Source organism: Mauremys reevesii, linkage group 1, assembly GCF_016161935.1.
Source record: "Mauremys reevesii isolate NIE-2019 linkage group 1, ASM1616193v1, whole genome shotgun sequence".
Classification (NCBI taxonomy): domain Eukaryota; kingdom Metazoa; phylum Chordata; order Testudines; family Geoemydidae; genus Mauremys; species Mauremys reevesii.
The window spans coordinates 336,796,997-336,821,633 of record NC_052623.1 but is presented as its reverse complement, the minus strand read 5'-3'; the positions used below and the strand labels follow the sequence as shown (position 1 = coordinate 336,821,633).

General features: G+C 46.6%; 1 protein-coding gene across 4 annotated transcripts in view; it reads right to left on the bottom strand.

Annotated features, from left to right (window-relative positions):
- PHTF2 (putative homeodomain transcription factor 2) overlaps window positions 1–24,637 on the bottom strand; it is a 174,070-nt gene that overhangs the window by 51,039 nt on the left and 98,394 nt on the right. For all 4 annotated transcript variants that reach the window (XM_039517872.1, XM_039517871.1, XM_039517865.1 and 1 more), the window contains exons 8-9: window positions 11,799–12,000; window positions 4,502–4,660 (exon numbers count right to left, since the gene is read on the bottom strand). In XM_039517872.1, coding sequence (XP_039373806.1) covers window positions 4,502–4,660; window positions 11,799–12,000 — 361 coding nt within the window. The remainder of the gene's footprint in view (window positions 1–4,501; window positions 4,661–11,798; window positions 12,001–24,637) is intronic.

The following is a 24,637-nucleotide window of genomic DNA, read 5'->3' as shown; positions in this document are numbered from 1 at the left end:
TCCAGCTTCCCATACAGAGAGCGCCAGCTGCCCTTTAAATGGCAAAAAGCACACTTCAGTCATTCTGCACCGGCTCAGCCTGTTGTTGAACTGCTCCTTGCTGCTGTCAAGGCTCTCTGTGTAGGGTTTCATGAGCCACGGCATTAAAGGGTAAGTGGGGTCTCCAAGGATCACAATGGGCATTTTGACTTCACCTACGGTGATCTTCTGGTCCGGGGAAAAAATCCCGAGCTGCAGCTTCCTGAACAGGCCAGTGTTCTGAAAGATGCGTGAGTCATGCACCTTTCCGAGTCAGCCTGCGTTAATGTCAATGAAACACCCACAGTGATCCACAAGCGCCTGGAGAACCATAGAGAAATACCCCTTCCGATTAATGTGCTCAGAAGCTAGGTGAGCTGGTGTCAGACTTAGAATATGAGTCCCATCTATCGCCCCTCCACAGTTAGGGAAACCCATTTGTGCAAAGCCAGCCACAATGTCATGCACGTTACCCAGAGTCACAGTTCTTCTGAGCAGGATGCGATTAATGGCCCTGCAAACTTGCATCAACACAATTCCAATGGTAGACTTTCCCATTCCAAACTCGTTAGCGACCAATCGGTAACTGTCTGGAGTTGCCAGCTTCCAGACTGCAATAGCCACCCGCTTCTCCACCCTCAGGGCAGCTCTCAATCTCATGTTCTTGCACTGCAGGGTGGGGGCGAGCTCCTCACAAAAGTGGCTTTTCTCATCTGAAAGTTCTGCAGCCACTGCTTGCCATCCCAGACATGTATGACGATGTGATCCCACCACTCAGTGCTTGTTTCCCGAGCCCAAGAGCGGCGTTCCACAGTGGTGAGCATGTCTGTAAATGCCGCAAGCAATCTCGTGTCGTATGTGTTACTCGAATAGATATCATTGTTGGAGTCCTCACTGTCAGTCTGGATCTTAAGGAGTAACTCGACTGCCAAACGTGACGTGCTGACGACTCGTCAGCATATTCCTCAGCAGTTTGGGATCCATTCCCACAGACCAAAAGGGAAGATAGAGCGTGCTGCACAAAAAACGTTGAAAGATGGTGCCAAATGTTGATGGAAGCAGAGGGATTGCTGGGATGCGAACCGATACATCACAGGGTGTTGGGACAGGACCCAGAATGCCCTGCATCCCACACCCCCTTCCCACAAACCACAGCGCCAGAATGGGACGAGGTGCTCTGTGGGATAGCTACCCATAATGCACCGCTCCAAATGCCGCTGCAAGAGCTGCAAATGTGGCCACGCCAGTGCGCTTGCAGCTGTCAGTGTGGACAGACTGCAGTGCTTTCCCTACTGCGCTCTCTGAAGTCTGGTTTAACTCAAAGCGCTCTACATCTCCGCAAGTGTAGCCATGCCCTAATACTAATCTAACACTAGGGCCAGGTTTACACTATAAACTTACACTGGTATAACTATGTTGCTCAGAGCTGTGAAAAATCCACATCCTTGAGTGATGCAGTTATATCAACCTAACCTCCAGTGTAGACAGCACTGTCAACGGAAGGGCTTCTCCCACTGGCATAGCTACCAGTCTTGCAGAGGTGGATTAACTACACTGACAGGAAACACTCTCCCAATGGCATAGTAGCATCTTCACTGAAGTGGTATAGCAGCACAGCTGCACCAGTGCAGTTGCACCTCTGCAGAGTTTTAAGTGTAGAGCTGACCTCATGGTATTACTAAGTATCAACAACAAGGGAAAAACTAAACTATTTGTGAAGTTAAGACCACACTGAGCTCTGACTCTAGCCACAGGTGGTAAGAAGGAACTGAGAGGTGTCCAGGTGGTGCTGCCTCATGTAGCATGGGGAGGGACTATAGCCATGAGGAATGAGCATCACCCCTCTACAGGTGCAGCTAGGCAAATTTCTCCAGATCCAGTGAGTGGAAAACATGGGTGCACCTACTTGAAGAAGAACCACTGCTCCTACAAATGTGAGGCAAGAATACAGCCTGTGGTGATAAAGGACATTTGAAAGAATCTGCTGGAATTACGGATGTCAATTAATCACTGTTAACTCAAGCAATTAACTCAAAACAAATTAACTTGATTAAAAAAATAATCAGGATCAATCACAGTTTGAATCGCACAGTTAAACACTAGAATACAAAGTGTACAGTGATCACTTTATATCATTTTTATTACAAATACTTGCACTGTAAAAATGATAAAATAAGTAGTATTTTTTAATTCACCTCATACAAGTACTGTAATGCAAGCTCTTTATTGTGAAAGTGCAACTTACAAATGTAGATTTTTTTTTGTTACCTAACTGCACTCAAAAACAAAACAATGTAAAACTTTAGCGCCTACAAGTCCACTCAGTCCTACTTTTTGTTCAGTCAATCACTAAGACAAACGAGTTTGTTTAAATTTACTGCTGCCTGCTTCTTTTTTACAATGTCATCTGAAAGTGAAAACAGGAGTTCCCATGGCACTTTTGTAGCTGGCATTGCAAGTTATTTACGTGCCAGATATGCTAAACATTCGTATGCCCCTTCATGCTTCAAGAGGACATGCTTCCATACTTGTAAAAAAAATAATGTGTTTATTAAATTTGTAACTGAATTCCCTGGGGGAGAATTGTATGTCTCCCGTTCCATGGTTTTACCCGCATTCGGCCATATATTTTGTGTTATGGCAATCTTGGATGATGACCCAGCATATGTTGTTCAGTTTAAGAACACTTCAATTGCAGATCTGACAAAATGCAAAGAAGGTACTAATATAAGATTTCTAGAGATAGCCACAGCACTCAGGTTTAAGAATCTGATGTGCCTCCCAAAATCAGAGAGGATGAGGTGTGAAACATGGTGTCAGAAATCTTAAAAGAGCAACACTACAATTCAATACTACAGAACTCGAACTACCGAAAAAGAAAATCAACCTTCTGTTGGTGGCATCTGACTCAGATGATGAATATGAACATGAGTCAGTCCACACTGCTTTGGATGCATACAAATGTTTAGCATATCTGGCATGTAAATATCTTGCAACGCCAGCTACACCAGTGCCATGCAAACACCTGTTCTCCCTTTCAGGTGACATTGTAGATAAGAAGCGGGCAGCATTACCTCCTGTAAATATAAACAAACTTGTTTGCCATAGCAATTGGCTGAACAAGAAGGACTTAGTGGACTTTCAGGCTCTAAAGTTTTAGACTGTTTTATTTTTGAGTGCAGTTACGTAAAAAAAAAATCTACATTTGTAAGTTACACTTTCATGATAAAGAGCTTGCACTACAGTACTTGTGTGGGGTGAATTGAAAAATACCATCTTGTTTATTTTTTACAGTGTAAATATTTGTAATAAAAATAAAGTGAGAACTGTACACTTTGTATTCTGTGTTTTAATTGAAATCAATATATTTGAAAATGTAGAAAACATCCAAAAATATTTAAATAAAAATGGTATTCTATTATTATTTGACAGTGTGATTAAAACTGCGATTAATCAAAATGATTTTTAAAATCTTGCGATTAATTGCAATTAATATTTTTTAAACTGTTTGATAGCCCTAGTTGGAATACTAAGTATTCACTGGTTTGCTTTAAAACCTGCATGCCTTCAGCAAAATGATACAAGTTGTTATCCGAGAATTCTATTTCCATTTGGTTCCCCACATCTGAATTTCATTTCTATGAAGGACTCCACCAATAAGGGATTGCTGGGTTGCTGCTCTGCTCTTTGACTTCACTATGTAGCTCTTTAAATCAGAACACTGGAACTTCTTTTGCTGCCATGCAACAGCAACAATTGTGGCTTCAATAGCATACAGCATATTCTGAGTAATTGAAAAACTAACCTTTTTAAAGAATGTTACATACTCATATCTAGGAGAACATCCACATTGGTGGATCCTCTCACAATAGAGGTAGAATCAAATTCTCTTGTCTGATCAGAGTTCCCCTCATATGGGCTAATGGACTTATTGGAGACAATGGTAAAAGAAGCGGGGATGCAGTCTGAACTATGACATGGAGAAAGCACTAGCATCAACACAGTGATGACTAAAAGTGCGAACAGACTGCTGGAAAACAGTTTGCCAAATCTCTGGCAAGAAAGCTCTCTCTCTCTCTCTCATAAGAGGAAACCACTAGTTTCCTAGAAACATGTGCCTCCAAAGGAGGTGGTTGCTGCATAATGGGGCTGCTTCTGGAAGGCAAAATAGAAAGCATCAAAGCTCTGATGGGATGGGGTGTAAGAGCATAGCAACAGACCAATTATCCATATTGTGGACCTGCCCCCAAGATGTGAAAAACATGCTAAATTCAAAGTGACTCTTGTGCAAACTGGACATCAAATCGCAATGATTCCCAAAGACAGTTACTTCACAGGAATATTTTTAACAAGCATCATGAATTATTAATATTGACAAGATCACCACTAAATTCCAGTGATCCATAATGAGTTCAGAAGAAATAAGCTCAATGAAGATGTTGGCAAACCAGTTACAAAAAGGACTTTTGGGAAAAGAACATACCTCCACAGGGTAGTGTTTCTTATAATGGTGAGATTTCCTGTTTCGAAGAGCACAGTCACTAGAAGCACGTTCTACATTACGGCGTAAGGGATATCCAGATTCAGGTCCCTCCTCACTTGAAACTTCATCAGATACATTTGTTACTGTCCTGTGTGTATCCTAGACCAATTAACAATTTAGTATTAGTAAATCACACTATTTTTTCATAATGGTCTTTTAATTCATCTTAAATACTGCAATAAATTTTCTCTCATCAATTCTTTCAATTAAAAATATTTAATAATTCCCTTTTGCTGAGTAGGGCATAGAAAACAGTTTCCCTCTTTAGGTTATTGACTGCATGGAATGGTGATACTAGAAGCGATATACAATAGAAGATTATAACATACTAAAGTAGGTGATTAATCATTGCACAGCAGTTGTGTGTCAGGCTAATTTATACTATACTGCAGAATGGATTCAAGATATTCATGTTCCAAGTGATGTTTTAGGTGAAATCACAGCAACCCCAAATGGTGCATGACTGTGACCTCAAAAGAAAAGAAAGCAACATTCTATTCTTGGTTTTGTCCTCTCAAACACAGTAATTTACATTATTGACAGTTTTTTCCAATCTTAAAATTTAATTTCTACAACCTCTCCCCCCACACCCAAAGAAGTGTAAGCCAGTAATCAACAACAGTTACAAAGGTGAGTAACCGTCTTTTCTTCGAGTGCTTGCTCATATCGATTCCATTAGGTGATTCCCAAGCCTTACCTAAGCGGTGGGGTCGGAGTGAGATGTTGCAGAATGCAAAACTGCTGAGCCAAAGGCTGCATCATCTCTGGACTGTTGGACCAGTGCATAATGTGAGGATAAGGTGTGGACCGAGGACCAGGTAGCTGCGCGACATATCTCCTGGATGGGTACGTGAGCCAGGAAGGCAGCAGAAGAAGCCTGAGCCCTGGTGGAATGTGCAGTGAGGTGGCTCAATGGAACATGGGCCAAGTCATAGCAGGTACGGACGTACGACGTCACCCAAAATGAAATCCTCTGGGAGGAGACAGGTAGGCCCTTCATTCGGTCTGCCACTGCGACGAAGAGTTGGGGCGTTTTACGAAAGGGCTTTGTCCGCTCGATATAAAATGCGAGCGCCCTATGAACGTCTAGGGAGTGCAATTGTTGCTCCCTTCGCGATGAGTGTGGCTTCGGAAAGAAGACCGGAAGGAAGATATCCTGGTTGATATGAAAGGCCGATACCACCTTAGGGAGAAAGGCCGGATGTGGCCTCAACGGCACCTTGTCCTTGTGAAACACAGTATACGGTGGGTCCACCGTGAGAGCCCGAAGCTTGGAGACTCATCTGGCCGATGTAATGGCTACGAGGAAAGCTGTCTTCCAGGACAGGTATAGCAGCGAGCAGGTTGCCAGCGGCTCGAATGGGGCAATCATAAGTCTGGTTAGAACCAGGTTGAGGTCCCAGGTTGGGGCGGGGCGGCGAACTTGGGGGTATAAGCGCTCCAAGCCCTTGAGGAACCTAGAAACCACAGGGTGCGAGAATATGGAGCGGCCACACTCCCCTGGGTGGAAGGTAATGATGATACTGCCAGGCCCTGCTGTTTGAGAGACCAGAGGTAGTCCAAGATGGAATGGATCGGGACCTCGGTGGGAGTAACATTGTGCGTTTCGCAACAGCAGGAGAAACGCTTCCACTTGGCCAGATATGTTAACAGAGTGGAAGGTTTCCTACTACCCAGGGGTACTTGTTGTACCGAGGCAGAGCAACGTAACTCGGATCAGTTTAACCACGCAGCAGCCATGCTGTGAGGTGCAGGGATTGCAGGTCTGGGTGGTGAAGTCTGCCGTGATCCTGCGTTATGAGGTCTGGGTGAAGAGGCAGGGGAATCGGGTTGGCTATCGACAGGTCTAGCAACATGGTGTACCAGTGCTGCCTAGGCCACGCTGGAGCGATCATGATCAGGTGCGCTCTGTCCATGTGGAGTTTTAGCAGGACCCTGTGAACCAGCAGGAATGGTGGAAAAGCATACAGCAGATGGCTCATCCACGGCATCAGAAAAGCGTCCGAGATCGAGCCCGGGGAGAGGCCTTGAAATGAGCAGAACGTCTGGCACTTCCTGTTTTTGCGAGAAGCGAAGAGGTCTATGCAGGGAAAGCCCCACTTCCGGAAAACAGAATGGATAACGTCTGGACGAATCGACCACTCGTGAGACAGGAAGGATCTGCTGAGATGATCCACCAGAGTGTTCCAAACCCCTGGGAGAAAGGATGCTACCAGGTCTATTGACTGGGCTATGCAGAAGTCCCAGAGCTGGATGGCTTCCTGACAAAGAGGGGAGGACCGTGCTCCTCCCTGCTTGTTTACGTAATACATGGCCGTTGTGTTGTCTGTGAACACTGAGACACAACGGTCTTGTAGATGCTGCTGAAACGCCTGGCACGCAAGGCGGACTGCTCTCAGCTCTCGGACATTGATGTGCAAGGCCAGCTCTTGAGCTGACCAAAGGCCTTGAGTGCGAAGCTGACCAAGGTGAGCACCCCAGCCGAGAGATGAGGCGTCCGTCGTCAGGGACACTATGGGCTGAGGCGGATGGAACGGCATCCCTGCACGCACCAGGGAGGGCATCGACCACCAGTTGAGGGAGCCTAGGATGCTCGTGGGGATCGTGACGATCATGTCTATGCTGTCTCTGCCCAGGTGGTATACCGAGGTGAGCCACGATTGGAGGGGACGGAGGCGTAGCCTGGCATGTTTGGTCACGAACGTGCAGGCAGCCATGTGACCCAGGAGACCGAGGCAAGTGCGAGCCGAAGTTGTCAGGAAGTTCTGTAGACCTTGTATAATTGTTACCATCGCCTGAAACCGAGGCTGAGGTAAGCAAGCTCTGACGAGATTGGAGTCCAGGATGGCCCCAATGAATTCTATTCTCTGTGTGGGAATCAGAGTGGATCTCTCTATATTGATCATCAGGCCTAGGCGCAGGAATAGGTCCTTGATGATGCCCATCATGACGGGTGACTTGGGCCTCGGAAGTCCCTCGAATGAGCCAATCGTCTAGATACGAAAAAACGTGTATCCGACAGTGGCTGAGGGAGGCGGCGACTACAGCCATGCACTTTGTGAATACTCTTGGGGCTGTAGAGAGTCCAAACGGAAGGACCGTAAACTGGAAATGTTGACGGTTGGCCACAAACCAGAGGTATCTTCTGTGGAGGATAAATGGCGACGTGAAAATATGCGTCCTTCATATCGAGGGCAGCATACCAGTCTCCGGGATCCAAGGATGGGATGATGGTCCCCAGGGATACCATGCGGAACTTCAGCTTTATCATGAACTTGTTGAGTTCTCGCAGGTCTAGGATAGGTCTGAGACCTCCCTTCGCCTTGGGGATTAGGAAATAGCGGGAGTAGAACCCCTTGCCCCTTTTGTCCTTTGGTACCTCCTCTATAGCTCCGATGGCGAGGAGCGTCCGCACCTCTTGCGAGAGGAATTGCTTGTGAGAGGGGTCCCTGAAGAGGGACGAGGATGGAGGGTGGGAGGGGCGAAATAAACTGGAGGCGGTACCCAAATTCCACCGTGCGTAGGCCCCAATGATCCAAGGTTAGATGGGACCATGCAGGGAGGAAAAAGGAGAGGCGATTGTAAAAGGGAGGGAACGGATCCTGGGTAATAACTGGTACACCATCCTCGAGCGTGTCTTCAAAAGTTTGGCTTTGGCCCCGCTGGTGGTTTGGCGGGACCCTGATTTTGGCCCCCTTGGGGTCCTGACTGTCGCCTATGACCGCCTCGGCCACGCCTTCTGCCAAAGTCCTGTCTTTGTCTAGGCGCAGGGTAGGAGCGGTGAGGCTGGGGATGGAAAGGCCTGCGCTGAGTCACCGGCATGTGCATGCCGAGAGAGCACATAATGACCCTGTTGTCCTTTAGGCTTTGTAGCCTAGAGTCAGTCTTTTCTGAAAACAGGCCTCTACCGTCAAAGGGCAAGTCCTGTATAGTATGCTGTAGCTCCGGTGGGAGGCCTGACACCTGAAGCCATGAAATGCGTCTCATGGAAACACCCGAGGCCAGAGTCCTGGCTGCGGAGTCGGCTGCATCCAATGAGGCCTGGAGGGAAGTTCTCGCCACTTTCTTCCCCTCCTCCAAGAGGGCAGCAAACTCTTGACGGGAGTCTTGAGGGACTAACTCCGTAAATTTACCCACCGCCGCCCAGGTGTTATAATTGTAGCGGCTAAGCAGGGCTTGTTGGTTTGCCACCCGGAGTTGTAGGGCCCCTGCCGAGTATACCTTACGGCCCAGTAAGTCCATACACCTAGCCTCCTTTGATTTTGGAGCCGGCGCTTGCTGGCCATGGCGTTCCCTCTCATTGACAGACTGCACTACAAGGGAGCAGGGAGGAGGATGCACATACAAGTACTCGTACCCCTTAGAGGGCACCATGTACTTGCGCTCAACTCCCCTGGCAACGGGCGGGATAGAGGCCGGAGACTGCCAGATGGTATCAGCATTGGCCTGGATCGTCCGGATAAACGGTAAAGCCACTCTTGTGGGTGCGTCAGCCGACAGGATATCTACTACCAGGTCCTCTATCTCCAGGACTTCCTCCACCTGAAGGTTCATATTGAGTGCCACCCATCTCAGGAGGTCCTGATGGGCCCTCAGGTCGATTGGAGGAGGGCCCAAGGAGGATGTTCCTGCCACCGCCTCATCTGGAGAGGAGGAATAGGAAAGGCCGGGGACAAGCGGGTCTTGTGTAGGCTCTTGTTCTTGGACGGCCTCCTGCCCCAGGTGGATCTGGGAGTCTGGTGATTGAACTGGAGCTTCCTCTGTACCGGTCAGAGGGGGACGGCTAACAGTAGCCTCTGGCACTCGGTGCTCTGATGGGACAGAGAGAGACGGAACTACTGGTACACCTTGGGCCTGGTGGTACGCCCAAGGTGTCCAGAATGACCACTGATGGGGGCCTTGGTCTTGGGTCTCCTGGAAGACTCTGGTGGGCACATCGGAATCACAGTCCTGTGCATAGGAACTGTCCGCATGAGACGACATTGATGTGTGTCGAGATGGCCATGGAGGGGCTGAAAAGCTCTGGGCAGAGTTTCCCTCTCTGACCGATCTCGCTCTACTCGGCACCAGGGATCGGTACCGGGAGCCATACCGGTACCGGGAACGAGATCGGGACCTACGACCGGAATGGTGCCGGGAGGTCGACCGAGATCTCGAGGCTCGACGACAGGAGCGGCTGCGAGAGTCACAGTGCCTGGAGCGGTGCCGGGAGCTGGATCGGTGCAGAGAGTACCGGGCCGGCGAACGGGACGCTGATCAGTGCCGCGAGTGCGACTGGTACTGAGAAGGAGAACGGTGCCGGGACTGCGAGCGGCGTCGGGACCGGTGACAGGACCAAGAACGTCTGCGGGACCGCGATCGTGAACGATGCCGCTCTGCGGTGCCGACAGAGGGTTGTCTGATCAAGGCAGGCTTGCCGATCGAGTGTATGACCCGCACCAGCGGTGCGGGGGGTTGAGACAGCACAGACTCTGACATTGCAATCAACTCCCTCGCCGTGGAAAATGTCTCCGGCATGGAGGGAATAGTGAGCTCAACCACGGCTCTCGCCGGGGAGCTTTCAGGCACCGGACTCGACGGCCCTTGCGGGACCGGAATCGACGGTGCCGATGTTGTCGGTGCCACGGCAGGTATCGGTGCCGGGCGGTCCGACCTAGTCAAGTGCTCTGGCTGCGGTGCATGTGTCACGGAAGCAGCCGGAGTCTTGTCTCTTTACCCTCAGGGAGAGGGAGCGGTGCCGAACAGACGTCGGTGCCGAGAGGCCTTAGCAGTACCGGTGCGATCCGGTGCCGAGGAAGCACTTCTGCTTGTAGACTGTCCAGCGCTTGGTGCCGAGGGCGGAGGGGTAAGAGCTGCCTCCATCAGGAGCTGCTTGAGACGAAAGTCCCGCTCCTTTTTTGTCCTCGGCTTAAAGGCCTTGCAAATACGGCACTTATCTGTGGAGGTGAGATTCCCCGAGGCACTTAAGACAGGAGTCGTGGGGATCTCCTGTTGGCATAGGCTTGTGACAGGCCGAGCACGGTTTAAAACCCGGTGAACCGGGCATGGGCCCCGGCACCGGGTGCGGGGAAGGGGATAATCCCCGAACCCCTCTTAACTATATACACTAACTATGTTATGAACTAATAAAATTAACTACAACTATAGAAATTTGAACTGTGGAGATCAGCTAAGCCGCGCTCCACTGTTTCAATGACCGACACGGGCGGTAAGAAGGAACTGAAGGGCCGTTGGGTCGGCATGGGTATATATTCGGCGCCATGGCGGCGCCACTCTTGGGGGTGACCCAGCCGACCCACCGAGTGTTGCTAGGGTAAAAACCTTCAGACGAGCGTGCACGCGGCGCGCGCACCCCTAATTGTAATCAATATGAGCAAGCACTCGAAGAAGAACCATGAACCCTTTGAAGGTGTGGGGGTTTGTTTGAATTTTGGAAGTCGTCATTACTGTGAAATGTGTCCAACTGTAGCCGAGAAGCAGACCCATTCCAGAGAAAAATCTAACAGTGGCAGGTGAGGTAGAAGCAAAGCCTTCTCATGAAGGCTAAAACAAATAAGAAATACAAGGACACACGATGAGTCAAGTTAAAGAAAATCAGAGAACCTAAAGTCAGTAAAATGAGGTTCCTGTGGTAGAAGTTGAGCCATAGATATGCACTTGCCCAATCCTGGGTGACCAGTGCTACTGGGGGTCTCTCATTGTGTCTACCGCAAAATAGTTATGAAGTTGCACTCGCATAAGTTACCACAATTTAGATATAATAAAATATTTCTGAAAAGCAGTATTTTTGCCTTTGGGATGGCCTACGTTGTTCAATATGGTATGTAATTTCCCAACACATTTTGCCAGAGAAGGAGGACTCCAGACATCACTACAAAAAGGTTTAAAGTCTTTTATACAAAATTCAGTTGCAGATATTTTTATTTTATTTCTTTTTATTAAATTATTGCCCTGAGATTTTGGTGGAGATTTCTTCTTGAAGGAAGAAAATATTGATGGGACAGTGAAGAGAAAACATAAGGAGAAATTTAAGAGCAAGAAACCCAGAACTAGATCTTGCACTTAGGCCCTTAGTATCCTAACACAAGTCCTTTTTTTTTTTTTTTTTTTTTTTTTTTAAGTTTAAGAAACACAGGGTCAAGATATAAAAGGGAACCTATCCAAACTGCTGTGGTAATACAATGTGCATATAATTGGACACACTACTGTTAGTTATGAAACAATGAACCATACTTACTTTGTGAGGACTATGATTGTTGTATGCGTTTCTCATAGTTCCTGTGCTCCAACCTCCCTCTTCTGGCCTAATCACTTCACAGTGAGGCTCATGGGTCTGTACTCCATCTTCACTGCTTTTACCTGTCTTTTTCCCATCAAGGGAGACATAGCCATTATCAGTCTCTGTTGATTTATCTATTGAATTCTTGGCTTTCTTTGATCTAGATTTAAAAAACAAAACAAAAACAAACATGCACATAAAATTACTATATGACTGTTATTGTCTATGTCCTTTCTTACCCTTCTCCCCCAACTATTTTGACTGCATTGTTGAGATGGATGAAAACTCGTAATCTAAATCTGATTCTGTAGTATCTATGCTACTTTTCACCATTTAAAGCTTATCTGTTACAACTGAAGGAATATAGAATACCAAATGAAACATCCAGCACATGAAAGAATATTATATATTACAGTACTGAAAGAAGAGATGAAGACCAAGAAAAGCTGTATTTTACCACATAAGGCTTTATAACAGCAACTTGACAAAGCCAACTGCAAGTTGTGAACGGAATACATTTTCCTGTTCACATTTTTGTATCAAACCGAAATGTAAAGGTATTCCCAAATAGCTGTTGATTCTCAGGAATTTTTAACTGGTACTTATTGAAACTAAAATTTCATATTCATTGCACACCCTTCATGAAGCATGAATTAATCATATTGAATTAAAATGAAAACAGCTATCCAAAAGTTTAAACTTTTTGGCCTACCTTCACTTTGCTTCATCATCAATCTAAAAGTTTATGCTAATTAGGAGATTTTCAGATGCGTAAACCAGGTTGCTGCAGTCTCCCATATTACCTGGCAACAGTATGACTATTAGTGTTAAAGTTCCTGGCCTAAATCCTCCCCTGCCAAAGCACAAAAGAGCAGTGCAAGTATATACAGCCTATTTCAAATGACACACTAATGGGAGGCAGGAAGGAGGTAGGACAGAACAAGAGAGAAACTAGAAATTAGAATAATTCTAGTTCTACAACCCTTAGAATAATCTTCCCTGTCCTGTGTGCTTCTCTTCCCATCCTACATGCCAACATCTCTGAGTAAGCAGCAGACATAAGTGGAAACTCTAAAAGAACCGCTTACAACAGTGGAGTTTGGATGACTGCACTTCCAAATTACAACTTGGTATGTACGGTGGCTTCCAACTGATGGTGGTGGTGAATGTGTGATGGAAAAAGAGCAGGTGGCTAATTTATCAACTGATGAGGCAGATAGCTCAGAACTGCAAGCCCTTGAGATTGACACACTTTGGACATGTCTTACAGGCACTGTTGGATCAAAATCTTTACCCAGTGAGCAATGGAGATTTTGTAACAGAACAAGGTGGCACACAGCTATATGAAGTAGGTAAACATCTGCATTTTAGATTTCTGGATTACAAATGTACGTCCAGACCATGAAGCTTTCTTGTGGGAGTAGAGGGCTCTGGACACAAGGTAGGTAAAAATTAAGTTATTTGAGTTCTTTCTTCTGTACATCCCCCTTATTGAGAGAGAAACTGGTGGCGCAACTGGACCACCACTATATCTCCCAGTATTTGGATCATACTAAGGCTCCTCTCGAAGAACTCCCATTGTTGACAAGTAACCTTCATCTGAACTTTAAAAGTATGAAATAAATTTGAGGGGCCACATGGGGGAGACAGAACACCTCTTGATCTAGAAAATGTGATGTTAGAATGGAGAAACGGGGGAACTGAGCTCTCCCACCTACAAGCCAAAGTTATGGCAACTAAAAACACTTCTTTCAAAAAAAACCTTCATAGGTTCAAATAGGGGACTCAAACACATTAAAAACTAAGCACTCTAAATAATAGATTATGTTTTGGCTGTTGTAAAGAAAAGAATGCATGTTGCTTCAGGTAGGGTTTGGGATGCTTCACCCTGCTACCCAAGGCAGACCTGTGTATTGTAGAACTTCCTCAAGAGGGAACTTGTGGGGAATTCACCTTAAGGCTTATCAAGAGCCATTGAAGGATGCAGGAATAAATGTCATTGTCCGTCTCTTTCCCAGAGATAAGATTTCAGATCCTGGATTATACTTACTTACTTACTCACAAACACACAACCTCCCCCCCGCCCCCAATAAACACACACAAAAAACACTCGTCTAAGTTCTAGAGTCATTCAACTTCCAAGTCATCAGAAACAAGTTCTGGACTGATTAACTGAATGAGGCCCTAGGTTAAGAGATCTTTTCTGGGAAGCAGATTCAATTGCCAGGAAATGGCCACTCATGTGAAACACAGATTATGAAGTTACCTAGAACCACCAATATGATAGCTGTCCTGTCTGACTTTTGTTAAAAATCTGGGAAACAGGAGAATAGGGTGACTGAAAGCAGAAGCCTATTTCCAATCTCCAATCTGGAGAGAACACACTCATCTCAAGGACTCCGGGGTTGAAATTCCTGGATAAGTGTTTAATGAACTTTGCCACCTTCCTAGAGATACCCCAAGCCCATCAGATGGTTGTCCCAGCCTTTCACAAATTTCCTGAAATAACTGAGGTTGTAAAGGGGACTCCTGTTGAGTCATCTAATCTGTTATGACTTTATCCTTGCCCAGAAGCAGATAAAACTGGACCCCTGCTCAAGCACAGAAAACTTGCAACAGGAGAGGAGGTCTGCAAGTTTTCCCCTCCACTTACATCCACCACTATAGCCTGGCTGTTGCACTGGACTTTAATATGACAATAAGCTAACAGCAATTCTTAAGGAAGACAAGCTAAGTGAATCCGAGAACTTGGAGTCAGAGTCAGAGACTTTAAGGTCAGAAGGGACCATTATGATTGTCTAGTCTGACCTCCTACACGACGCAGGCCACAGAATCTCACTCACCCATATAGGTTAGGAGTTTATTTCAGGCGCCTGTAATAAACCCCTAACCTATGTCTGAGCTACTGATGTCCTCAAATCATGGTTTAAAGACTTCAAGGTGCAGAGAATCCTCCAGCAAGTGACCCATGCCCCACGCTGCAGAGGAAGGCATCCCCCCCCTCCCCCCGCCAGGGCCTCTGCCAATCTGCCCTGGAGGAAAATTCCTTCCCGACCCCAAATATGGCGATCAGCTAAACCCTAGGCATGTGGGCAAAACTCACCAGCCAGACACCCAGGAAAGAATTCTCTGTAGTAACTCAGATCCCATCCCATCGAACATCCCATCACAGGCCGTTGGACATATTTACCACTAATAGTCAAAGATCAATTAATTGTGAAAATTAGGCTATCCCATCATACCATCCCTTCCATAAACTTACCAAGCTTAGTCTTGAAGACAGATATGTCTTTTGCCCCCACTACTCCCCTTGGAAGGCTGTTCCAGAACTTCACTCCTGTAATGGTTAGAAACCTTCGTCTAATTTCAAGTCTAAACTTCCTGATGGCCAGTTTATATCCATTTGTTCTTGTGTCCACATTGGTACTAAGCTTAAATAATTCCTCTCCCTCCCTGGTATTTATCCCTCTGATATATTTATAGAGAGCAATCATATTTCCACTCAGCCTTCTTTTGGTTAAGCTAAACAGGCCAAGCTCTTTGAGTGTCCTTTCATAAGACAGGTTTTCCATTCCTCGGATCATCCTAGTAGCCCTTCTCTGTACCTGTTCCAGTTTGAATTCATTCCTTCTTAAACATGGGAGACCAGAACTGCACACAGTATTCCAGATGAGGTCTCAGCAGTGTTTTGTATAATGGTACACTAACACCTCCTTATTTTTAATGGAAATACCTCACCTGATGCATCCCACGACCACATTAACTTATATCATATTGGCGGCTCATAGTCATTCTGTGATCACCCAATACTCTGAGGTCCTTCTCCTCCTCTGTTACTTCCAACTGATGAATCCCCAGCTTATAACAATACATCTTGTTATTAATTCCTAAATGCATGACCTTGCACGTTCATGACCTTGCACCTTGCACATTCACTTAAATTTCATCCTATTACTATTATTCCAGTTTACAAGGTCATCCAGATCTTCCTGTATGATATCCCGGTCCTTCTCTGTATTGGCAATACCTCCTAGTTTTGTGTCATCTGCAAACTTTATTAGCACACTCCCACTTTTTGTGCCAAGGTCAGTAATAAGAATAAATAAGATTGGTCCCAAAACTGATCCCTGAGGAACTCCACTAGTAACCTCTCTCCAGCCTTACAGTTCACCTTTTAGTATAACCCGCTGTAGTCTCCCCTTTAACCAGTTCCTTATCCACTTTTCAGTTTTCATATTGATCCCCAACTTTTCCTATTTAACTAATAATTCCTCATGTGGAACCATATCAAATGCCTTACTAAAATCGAGGTAAATTAGATCCACTGCGTTTCCTTTGTCTAAAAAATCTGTTATCTTCTAAAAAAAGGAGAGCAGGTTGGTTTGGCACGATCTACCTTTTGTAAAACCATGTTGTATTTTGTCCAAATTACCATTGACCTCAATGTCCTTAACTACTTTTTCCTTCAAAATTTTTTCCAAGACCTTGCATGCTACAGATGTCAAACTAACAGACCTGTAGTTACCCGGATCCAGGGACGGCTCCAGGCCCCAGCACGCCAAGCGTGTGCTTGGGGCGGCATGCCACGGAGGGCACTCTGCCGGTCGCCGGGAGGGAGGCAGGCGGCTCCAGTGGACCTCCCGCAGGCGTGCCTGCGGAGGGTCCGCTGGTCCCGTGGCTTCGGTGGAGCATCCGCAGGCACGCCTGCGGGAGGTCCACTGGAGCCGCGGGACCAGCGGACTGGCAGAACGTCCCCCGCGGCGTGCCGCCGTGCTTGGGGCCGCGAAATGGCTAGAGCTGCCCTGCCCGGATCACTTTTTTCCCCCCCTTTCTTAAAAATAGGAACTATGTTAGCAATTCTCCAGTCATATGGTACAACCCCTGAGTTTACAGATTCATTAAAAATTCTTGCTAATGGGCTTGCAATTTCATGTGCCAGTTCCTTTAATATTCTTGGATGAAGATTATCTGGGCCCCCTGATTTCATTCCATTAAACTGTTTGAGTTTGGTTTCTACCTCGGATGTGGTAATATCTACCTCCATATCCTCATTCCCATTTGTCATCCTGCCATTATCCCTAAGCTCCTCATTAGCCTAATTAAAAACTGAGGCAAAGTATTTGTTTAAATATTGGGCTAGGCGTAGATTATCCTTAACCTCCACTCCACTCTCAGTGTTTAGTGGTCCCATTTCTTCTTTGTTTTCTTATTTATATGGCTATAGAACCTTTTCCTATTGGTTTAATTCCCTTTGCAAGGTCCAACTTTACATGGCTTTTGGCCTTTATCCCTACATGTTCAGACCTCAATAAGACAGCTTTCCTTGCTGAGCCCTCCCATCTTCCACTCCTTGTAGGCGTTCTGCTTTTTCTTAATCACCTCTCTGAAATGCTTACTCATCCAGCTTGGTCTACAACTCCTGCCTATGAATTTTTTCCCCCTTTCTTGGGATGCAGGCTTCTGATAGTTTCTGCAGCTTTGACCTGACGTAATTCCAGGCCTCCTCCGCCTTTAGATCCACAAGTTCTTCAGTCCGATCCACTTCCCTAACTAATTTCCTTAATGTTTTTAAGTTAGCCCTTTTAAAATAAAAAACTCTAATCACGGATCTATTTTTGTTTATCCTTCCATTTAGTTTGAACTGAATTAGCTCATGATCGCTCGAACCAAGGTTGTCCCCCTACAACCATTTCTTCTATGAGGTCCTCACTACTCACCAAAACCAAATCTAAAATGACATCCCCTTCTTGTTGGTTCAGCACCTACTTGGTGAAGGAATCCATCAGCTATTGCATCCAGGAAAATCTGAGCCCATTATTATTATTAGCACTTGTACTCCAGTCTATATCTGGGAAGTTAAAGTCTCCCATGATCACACAATTCCTGTTAGTATTTACTTCATTAAAAACATTAACGAGATCTCTATCCATATCCAAATCAGATCCCGGTGGTCTATAGCACTCCCCAAGCACTATCCCAGGAGGCTCTAGTAGCTTTCTTCCCCAATCTAATTTTTGCCCAGACAGACTCTGTCTTATCTATTCCATCACTTATTTCTTTACAGTCTACCACGTCATTGATATACAATGCTACTCCACCACTTTTGCCTTTATTTCTGTCTTTCCTAAACAGCACATACCCTTCAATACCTGTACTCCAGTCATGACTACTATTCCACCATGTTTCTGTTATCCCTATAATATCTGGTTTCACTTCCTGCACCAGTAACTCTAGTTCCTCCATTTTGTTACCTAGGCTCCTCACATTGGTGTACAAACATCTTAATTTTTTCTGTTTAGTTTCACTCACATTCTTTACCCAATTAGGCACAGACGTTGTACCGCCAGTATCACCTATTAGACTGGTATCTACACTACCCCCTTCCTCCTTATGTCCATTCTCCTACCCACAGCTGTATCCTTTCTTACTTCATTTTCTTCTCTCAATGTTAAAATCCGGTGTGGAGATTACCTGAATATCTCCCAATCATCTCCCCCAAATTCCTAGTTTAAAGCTCTCAATCCGTTGTGCCAGCCTCCATCCTAGAAGTCTATTTCCCTCCCTACTCAGGTGAAGTCCATCCCAAGAGAACAGTCCTCTGTCCAGGAATGCCTCCCAGTGGCCATATATCCCAAAGCCCTCCTTATAGCACCACTGCCTGAGCCATCTGTTGATCGTCATCATCTTGTCACACTTTTGTTGCCCTTCTCTAGGAACAGGCAGAATTCCACTGAGATCACCTGAGCCTTGATTTTCTTAAGCGTCTTCCCCAGCCTGAAATAGTCTCCCTTGATACGTTCCAGCAAGAATCTAGCCGTATCATTCGTTCCCCACATGAAGGGCAATCAGTGGATTCTTTCCCGCTACCGTTAGGATCCTCTTCAGCCTCAGGTCCACATCCCACATGTTAGCACCCGGCAGACAGCACACCCTTCTGTTCTCTGGATCAGCTCTGGTTACAGGCCTGTCTATTGTTCCCCAATCATGTAGACCTGCCTTTTCCTGGTGATGTTGTGATCCTCCGGTCTATCCCCTGTTCCATCTGGCTGCAAGTCCTCTCAATTCCTATTCTCCCTTGCAATCCTCTGCAACCCATCCTGAATCCTTCTGGGGCTCATATTTGGTGTTCTCTCTATTGACTCTTTCCATCTTCCTATAGGACTAGCTGCTCTTCTCTTCTTCCTTGCCCTCCCACCTTCAGTGACCATCTGCTGTGCCTCTTCTTCATTTTCCAATGAAACTCCGCAAACCTGTTCCTGAACTCTAAGAGAACCAGGAAGAGGAAAAGATGGGCTAGTGAAGGAGAAATAATCACATGCTTCCACTGTCCACTTTCCTCACCCAGCAGTCTCCTCTCAGAGTTCTTTGGTCCTGCTTTCATCTGCAAGTCTGAGCTTTTCCCTTCAGCCTCCTCATGTCTTTGCTCCATCATCTGCTCGAACCCCCTTCTAAACTCAACCAGAGTTTCCACCTGCATCTCCAATCCTCTGATCTTTTCTTTCATCAGCTCTATCAGGCGGCACTTCATGCAGACGGAACTCTTTTCAGGTTCCCCCTCCAGGATCATATACATACCGCAGCTTCCACACCCAGACATCTTCAATGTGTCTTCCACGGCTTGAGTCACTACCACTGCTACCTCTATCTGTCATAGCCTTCCCACCTAAGTGCTGCTAAGTCCCCGGGAAACACAAACCAAATCAAAACCAAAACACCACCACCCACAGTAAAACAAACCCTCAACGAGCACCACAACACTGCCAGAACACCACACACTCCCTTCACTAGCCTGTCTGTTCTTCTGCCTCATTCTCCTGGTCTTCCCTGCAAACTCCCCTTGCAAACTGCCACTCAAACTCCCCTGTTTACAGCTCTGTTTGCTGGCTCCTGTGCCTCTGAAAAACTAGTGGAGATTATCTGCATGCCCAAACAAATTGGCTCCTGGAAGGAGGACAAGTGGGACTTCTACCAGTTTGATAGATACCATGACCCATAATATTTTTGTTTGTCTGAAAGAGGCTGAAAGTGCCTAGAGCAAGAAGTTATCCTAGTAGAGGTATACATGACACCGCTCCTGGTGCAAACTGACTATGAGCATGAAGAGTCTCTTGATAAAGACAGGGAGTAAGGATGAATGAAAAGAAAGAGCACAGAATTTGAAATGAAGAATATCCAAGATAAAATACAGGTAACAGTGTTGGGCTGAAAAAAATGGAGATATCAAAGTCCATCTTTCAGGCTGACCAAATGATGAAAATCATTCTGCAACAATGCAGAATGAGCTACATGAGAATTTCTAGTAAAAGCTTCTTCTGAAAGATCTGAGGGTTGAGAAAATGAAGATCTAGGATCAGACTGAAGCCTTCAGCTGCTTATAAACTAACATGTATTGATAGTAGAATCTCCAGCCCCTCTGTGCAATGGGAGCGCAGGAGGAAGGAAGAGAGACAGAGGAAGATCTATAACAAGTGGCCTGCTGATGAAGGAAATCTTTGATTTCTGCTCCCAAATAGGGCAATGTCACTGTAATTACAGGTCAGGCCATAGCCAAAAGCCTCAGAGATCCCAGGTCTCTGTAAATCCGACTTTGACCACACTAACAAAATTGCTTGACAAGAGCCTGCAAAGAAATGAAGATGGCCCTCAATAGGAAAAAGCCGATAAAGGGGATTGGGTTAGCTAATCTTTCAGTGATACTATTTTGGAGGCTGGGAGGGATAGGCAAAGCTAAAAAAAGAAGAACTGCCGGTGGAAGAACTACACCTAGAACAGGAATGGCAGAAGCAACAAACCTCCTTTCATGGCTCAAAAAGCTCGTAAGTTGTTCTGTTCAAATGTTTCTCCCTCAAAGAGTTTTAACCCTTTGGGGGTTTGTAGACATGTTTAGTCCTAGCTCCTATCTGAGTATGGCAGTTCCTCAGCCAAATACACCAGTAACACAATGTAGATAGACCCAGGGATGTAGCAGCTACTCTAAAGGAGTCCTGAAAAAAAAGACAGCGCACCTTGAGTAGAAATGGACAATTTGCCCAAGGCCTTCATGACTTTACTCGAAGGAGGAAGAGAGAACATGGTCAGTAGGAAGTCAGGAAAACTTGCCAGTGCTATCTGGAGAGGAGTCATCTAAATTGAATCTTACCATCCAGTTGCCCTAGAAGTTTATGGGAACCAATGCAATAGAGTTAACTGTAGAAGAAAGTAGGTCTCAAGACCACCAAGAACACTACTTCCCTGGTTATTTTCCCAAATAGCTTCTGACAGAGACCCATGAAGGAGAGTTACCTCTGGGATTTGGACAGCTGTGGCAAGAGATGGAGCTGTGACAGAGGAATGTATTTTTATAGTCCTGCTCTTGACAATTTTTCATGTCTACAGTTTCTCAAGGCTCTTTCCTCTCATTTGAGCTGCAGAAGTGCCCCTAGCATAGAAGAGGCTGAGCAGAGTAGCCACTTATGAACCAGATGAATCAGAGGAGCAGCTAGGTACAACTTTATCAAAGGGATCTAGAGTCTAACTGTGTTGGAGAAATAGAAAAAAGTTTGGTTCATTTGTGTCTGTTTTGGGCTCTGCTTACAATTATAAGGCCACATTTTGGGAGTTCAGGCAGACTCTGTTAAGCAAGATTTTTTCAAGAAAGACATTCCCCAAAAGCATTTTTCTTCACAGGGGGTTTTGCCTCAAGAGGTATTCCCCAGAAGCTCCCCCCAACACTATAAGAGGAATCATGCTGTAATATTTTTGAAGGACTATTCTATTCTATGATTTGACTTTTTTTTTTTTTTTTTTTTTGCACAAAATGCTTCAGCACAGAATGGATGTAGTCTTGGGATTGCCTATTTTAGCCCTCACTATGGATGTAAACAGTCCCTGCTCCAACAGATGTACAATCTAAAAAGACACAGGCAGCTGAGAGTGAGGGAAAAGGATGTAATATGCACACAAAGTGATGGGGTGATAGACACTTTGTTTTGTTTTAAGGGGAGGATATATTTTGTTTCAGTAAAAAATATTAAAATTACCCCAAATCACAATTAAGCCCTTTTGACCATATTTCTCCTTCATCAATTCCCAGTTTCAATTCCACTGTTTTTATGTCCCTCTCTCCACACTTGATGAACAATTTATTCATGAGATAAATCAAACAGACATACAAGTTGACTGAGCTAGTCATTTTGTTATGTTGTCTATGATGTCGATCTACAGGATGAATTTAAAATAAGGGCAGTGGATTGGCAGATCAGCTCATGGAAGGGCATTCCATGTATAGTGTGAGTGTAAAGGACAGAACAGAGATGGTTGTGGAGAACTGGGGACAAAGTTGGAATAATTTGTGAGACTGGGGGTGTGACAAAGTAGGGTCTTTATTCACGATGCTCTTCAGTTTCCTTCACTTTAATTTTTTTCCGTAAGGAAAAGAAAGAAGGATTGGGTGGGTAAGTGGTTTAATATAAGTGCCACTCCATGCCCTCCAGTATGCAAAAATCAGACAAATGAGGAAGAACTGAGAAAACACGGTTACTCACCTTTGTAACTGTTGTTCTTCGAGATGTGTTGCTCATATCCATTCCAATTAGGTGTGCGTGCGCCGCGTGCATGCTCGTCGGAAGATTTTTACCCTAGCAACACTCGGTAGGTCAGCTGGGCGCCCCTGGAGTGGCGCCGCCATGGCACCGGATATATACCCCTGCCGACCCAACCGCCCCTCAGTTCCTTCTTGCCGGTTACTCCGACAGTGGGGAAAGAGGGCGGGTTTGGAATGGATATGAGCAACACATCTCGAAGAACAACAGTTACAAAGGTGAGTAACCGTCTTTTCTTCGAGTGCTTGTTCATATTGATTCCAATTAGGTGACTCCCAAGCCTTACCTAGGCAGTGGGGTCGGAGTGAGATGTTGCAGAATGCAAGACTGCTGAGCCAAATGCTGCATCATCTCTGGACTGTTGAACCAGTGCGTAATGCGAGGCAAAGGTGTGAACCGATGACCAAGTAGCTGCTCGACATATATCCTGGATGGGAATATGGGCCAGGAAGCGGCAGATGAAGCCTGAGCCTGAGTAGAATGGGCGGTGAGGTGGCTAGCCGGAACATGAGCCAAATCATAGCATGTACGGATGCAGGACGTCACCCAAGATGAAATTCGTTGGGATGAGACCGGTAGGCCTTTCATCCGATCTGCCACAGATACGAAGAGCTGAGGTGACCTTCGGAAGGGTTTTGTTCTCTCGATATAGAAGGCGAGAGCCCTGCGAACGTCTAGGGTGTGCAGCTGTTGTTCCCGTCGCGATGTGTGCGGCTTTGGGAAAAAGACTGGGAAGATGTCTTGATTGACATGAAAGGCAGACACCACCTTAGGGAGGAAGGAGGGATGTGGTCACAGCTGTACCTTATCCTTATGGAATACCGTATAAGGGGGATTAGCTGTCAAGGCCCGAAGCTCAGATACTCGTCGCGCCGAAGTAATAGCGACGAGGAAGGCTGTTTTCCAGGAAAGGTACAGTAGCAAGCAGGTGGCCAGTGGTTCGAAAGGGGCACCCATAAGCCTGGCTAAGACCAGGTTAAGATCCCAGGTAGGAGTCGGTCGTCTGACTTGAGGATACAAACGTTCTAAGCCCTTGAGGAACCTTGAGACTGTGGGGTGAGAGAAGATTGATCGGCCATTTTCCCCTGGGTGGAAGGCGGAGATGGCTGCCAGATGGACCTTTATGGATGAGACCGCTAGGCTCTGTTCTTTCAGGGACCAGAGGTAGTCCAGAATAGCAAGAACAGGCATCGAGGCCGGGGACTGCCAGATGGTATCTGCATTGGATTGTATGGTGCGGATAAATGGCAGGGCCACTCTAGTAGGTGCATCAGCCGAGATGATATCCACAACAGGGTCCTCTACTTCTGCACTGGTAGCGGAGAGCGGTACCGTGAGCCATAACGATACCGCGAGCGAGACCCGGACCTTCTACCGTAGCGGTGCCGGGAGGTCGACCAGTACCTCAAATCCCTTTGTCTAGAGCGACTGCGGGAAACACGGTGCCGAGAGCGGTGCCTAGAGTCGGATCGGTACCGGGAGTACCTGGTTGGCGACCGAAATGTCGACCGGTACTGCGAGTGCCACTGGTACCGCGATGGAGAGCGGTACCGGGACTGCGAGCGGCGCCGGGAGCGGGAACGGTGTGATCAAGAGCGTCTGCGAGATCGTGATCTTGAACGACGACTCTCTGTTGGGGCAACGGAAGGTGGCCTTACCAGGGCCAGTTTCCCCACTGATTGAATAACCCGCACCGGCGGTGCCGGGGGTTGAGGCCGTGCCGACTCCATCATGGCAATGAGCTCCCGTGCCGTGGAGAAGGTCTCCGGTGTAGAAGGCAGGGCAAGCTCAACCACAGCATGAGCCGGGGAGCTGTCAGGCACCAGACTCAACAGCCCTTGTGGGACCGGAATCGACAGTGCCGAGCTCAGTGGAGTCGCAACTGGCGGTGCCACGACTGACGGTGCCATGGCAGGGGATGGTGCCGGGCGAGCCATCTTCGAAGAGCACTCCTTCTGTTGAGCTGCAGCAGTTGGAGCGCTATGTTGCTTCCTGGGTCTTGGAGACAGGGAGCAGTGCTGAGCAGATGTCAGTGCCGGTAAAGGTCGGTGCCGGGGCTCCTTCTCGGTACCGGAGCGGTCTGGGGCCGAAGGGGCGCTCCTTACCGAAGCAGTCTGTTGGGCACTCGGTACCGATGCTGCAGGACTAAGTGCCAACTCCATGAGGAGCTGCTTCAATCTAAAGTCCCGCTCCTTCTTCGTCCTTGGCTTAAAGGAC